At 46.4% G+C, this 3,044-nt stretch overlaps 1 protein-coding gene across 1 annotated transcript; it reads right to left on the reverse strand.

Moving 5' to 3' along the window:
- Positions 1 to 581: 581 nt before the first annotated feature.
- On the reverse strand, positions 582 to 2,728 carry LOC139415854 (glycoprotein hormone beta-5-like). Its single transcript, XM_071163990.1, has 4 exons — positions 2,633 to 2,728; positions 2,415 to 2,476; positions 1,091 to 1,301; positions 582 to 890 (listed from the first exon to the last, which is right to left on the reverse strand). Exons 3-4 carry the CDS (start codon positions 1,298 to 1,300, stop codon positions 702 to 704), a joined length of 399 nt encoding a protein of 132 aa, XP_071020091.1. The 5' UTR covers position 1,301; positions 2,415 to 2,476; positions 2,633 to 2,728; the 3' UTR covers positions 582 to 701.
- Between the last annotated feature and the right edge of the window lie 316 nt (positions 2,729 to 3,044).

Below are 3,044 nucleotides of genomic sequence, written 5' to 3' on the forward strand. Positions count from 1 at the left end.
ATCTGTTATACAGCCACAACACAGAACTAGAATGAGCAGAATGGACATCCCCATTCAAGTCAGTGAGTAAACTGGCAGCCATTTTGAACGCGGACCAGTGAAATTGTCAAGGTCAGAGGTTCCAATTCCATTCATTTGATTTCTACGGCCACTAAACTAGAGGGACTAAAGGATGTACATTAATAAATAAACTGTATTTATGTCTATGACCCACTTACATTTTGTAAATAAGTGACCTGAAAGAATGTTGGAAGGGTTGACCAAATAAAAATGGGAAAAATAATCACTCAACAAATTGTATTATTATTATTATATTACATTATTACATTTTCTAACAAGGTTGCTGTGTCATATTACAGTGGTATAAAGCATTTTATAAAACTGGGTGATTCGAGCCCTGAATGCTGATTGGCTGACAGCCGTGGTATATCAAACAGTATAACACCGGTATGACAAAATATGTATTTTTACTGCTCTAATTGTGTTGGTAACCAGTTTATAATAGCAATAAGGCACCCCAGGGCGTTTGTGGTATATGGCCAATATACCACGGCTAAGGGCTGTATCCAGGCACTCCGCGATGCGTCGTACTTAAGAACAGCCCTTAGCCGTGGTATATTGTCCATATACCACAACCCCTCGGGCCTCATTGCTTAAATCAACCTTAAATATTTTCACACACACACACACAGAAGTTGGTATCAGAACGTCTCACACTCCGTATCCTGTGTGGAACAGACGGTGCAGTGACACTGCAGAGCGAGGGGGTAGGGGTAGAGCGGAGAGACGTGGGGCTGGCAGCCTGGCAGACGGACCGTCAGGTAGCGAGTACGACCGTAGGAACACACACGGTGATGCCGCTGGACGTAGGGGGGCTCTGGGAGCGGCTTCTGTTAGCGACAGGAACAACATAACTCTTATTAGCCCTGCCAGCAATACTGCACTGTTGTAGTTTCAAAAGATTGATTTATAAATCTGACGTGTTGTTATGGTTACCTCCCATGACATGTGTCCAGGTGTGAGACAATACATGAGAGGACCAAGACATTGTTGGACAAGCATGTGTGTGTGTCCTGTCGTGGTTACCTACCTCCCAGGTATGGCAGCGTCCCCAGCAGGCCTCCGTCTCGATGCGGAGGTTCCTGCATCCCGGTTTCTGGGCCACGAAGGAAAAATCCCGCACCGCGCAGCCACGGAAACCACCGTGCAGCTGGGTCGTGACAGCAACGCACAGGCCCGCCTCGGCAACAACCAGGAGGAGCAAGAGAATAGACAGAGGGAGGGAGCGGCACGGCAACATCCTGGGAGGGAGGGAGGGAGGGAGGGAGGGAGGGAGGGAGGGAGAGAGGGAGGGAGGGAGAGAGGGAGGGAGGGAGGGAGGGAGGGAGGGAGAGAGGGAGGGAGGGAGAGAGGGAGGGAGGGAGAGAGGGAGAGAGGGAGGGAGGGAGGGAGGGAGAGAGGGAGGGAGAGAGGGAGAGAGGGAGGGAGGGAGGGAGGGAGAGAGAGAGAGAGGGAGGGAGGGAGGGAGGGAGGGAGGGAGGGAGGGAGGGAGAGAGGGAGAGAGGGAGGGAGGGAGGGAGGGAGGGAGGGAGGGAGGGAGGGAGGGAGGGAGGGAGGGAGAGAGAGAGGGAGGGAGGGAGAGATGAGAATGGTCTGAGGTAAACTTTAAACTCATGCATCACATTCACATCTGTTCTACTCAATAGGGACAAACACCGTTTTAAAACCATTATGGGAAACTTAAACATAAATTGCTCTCGGTTCAATCATGCAATATATGACAGACAGTCTCCTGTACACACTAATGTATTACTCCCCTCTAGCCTCCGTTGTGATTACTGCATGGTTAGCGGACCCAGAAAGGTCCTGCGCAATAACCGGGGTACGGTTGGTGCTGTAATAGCGGTTTATCACGTTGGACTGCTGTATGATAACGGTCAAATAATAACAACAATTCCATTGTGTCTTTCTAGAACTAATGGAACTATATTCATGCTTTTTTTCACAAAACGGATTGTATATTATATAGATTTATTTTTTTATTTAACCTTTATTTAACCAGGCAAGTCAGTTAATTAAGAACAAATTCTAATTGACGATGACGGCCAAACCCGGACGACGCTGGGCCAATTGTGCGCCGCTCTATGGGTCTCCCAACCACGGCAGTTTGTGAAACAGCCTATATATATATATATATATTCACCTTTATCTAACCAGGAAGGCCAGTTGAAAACAAAATCTCATTTACAACTGCGACTTGGCAGTTGTAATAACTTGTATAGACGTACATAACTCGCATATAGAGATGCATCCTTTAGAATAAGGTGACATATATTCCTCAATTTCTACTGGTTGATATCGTGATCATATCAAAAGCAACAAAATGTCTGTTTTGTTCTCATGCAAATGTTTACCTTTACAAATGTCCTGTTGTTGACGGGCCGGAGTGGACTGGAACGCTCGCGTTGCCAAGAAACTACAGCATTGTGATGCGCCGTGTCCGTTGATTACGAAAGAAAAAGCCAGGGAGAAAACAATTAAAAACTATTAAACATTTCCAACAAATGAAACATTTCCACAAATATTGTCAACACAAAGATAACCACCCACAACGAAAGTAGCCTATACAAACCTGTTTGACACAGTTGTATTGGTTGGTCTTCTTCACTGGACAGTCCGAATGTCCTATCTCTCTCTGTCTGTCTGAACTGAACGAATTTCTTGTTGTTGTTTTTAGTCCGATTAAATTGGATGGACAGTCTGACATCATAGCAATTATAATGAAATGCCTTTAAACTTGGAGACTCCCTGGAAAACGGACTACGATGCTTGTCCATATTATCTTAACCCCAGTGTGTGTGTGTGTGTGTGTGTGTGTGTGTGTGTGTGTGTGTGTGTGTGTGTGTGTGTGTGTGTGTGTGTGTGTGTGTGTGTGTGTGTGTGTGGTCAGTGGTGCTAACATCTGGTAAGAACATTTTTACTATAGCTAATCTCTTACACACACGCACACAGAGGGAGAGCGATCATGAGGAGAGAGGGGGAGA

The sequence above is a fragment of the Oncorhynchus clarkii genome, chromosome 9 (assembly GCF_045791955.1).
Source record: "Oncorhynchus clarkii lewisi isolate Uvic-CL-2024 chromosome 9, UVic_Ocla_1.0, whole genome shotgun sequence".
Classification (NCBI taxonomy): Eukaryota; Metazoa; Chordata; class Actinopteri; order Salmoniformes; family Salmonidae; genus Oncorhynchus; species Oncorhynchus clarkii.

Coding starts and splice junctions, on each gene's coding strand:
- LOC139415854 (XM_071163990.1), bottom strand. CDS start 1,300: ATGTTGCCGTGCCGCTCCCTCCCTCTGTCTATTCTCTTGCTCCTCCTG. Junction 891..1,090: donor GACGCTGCCATACCTGGGAG/GTAGGTAACCAC, acceptor TGTCGCTAACAG/AAGCCGCTCCCAGAGCCCCC.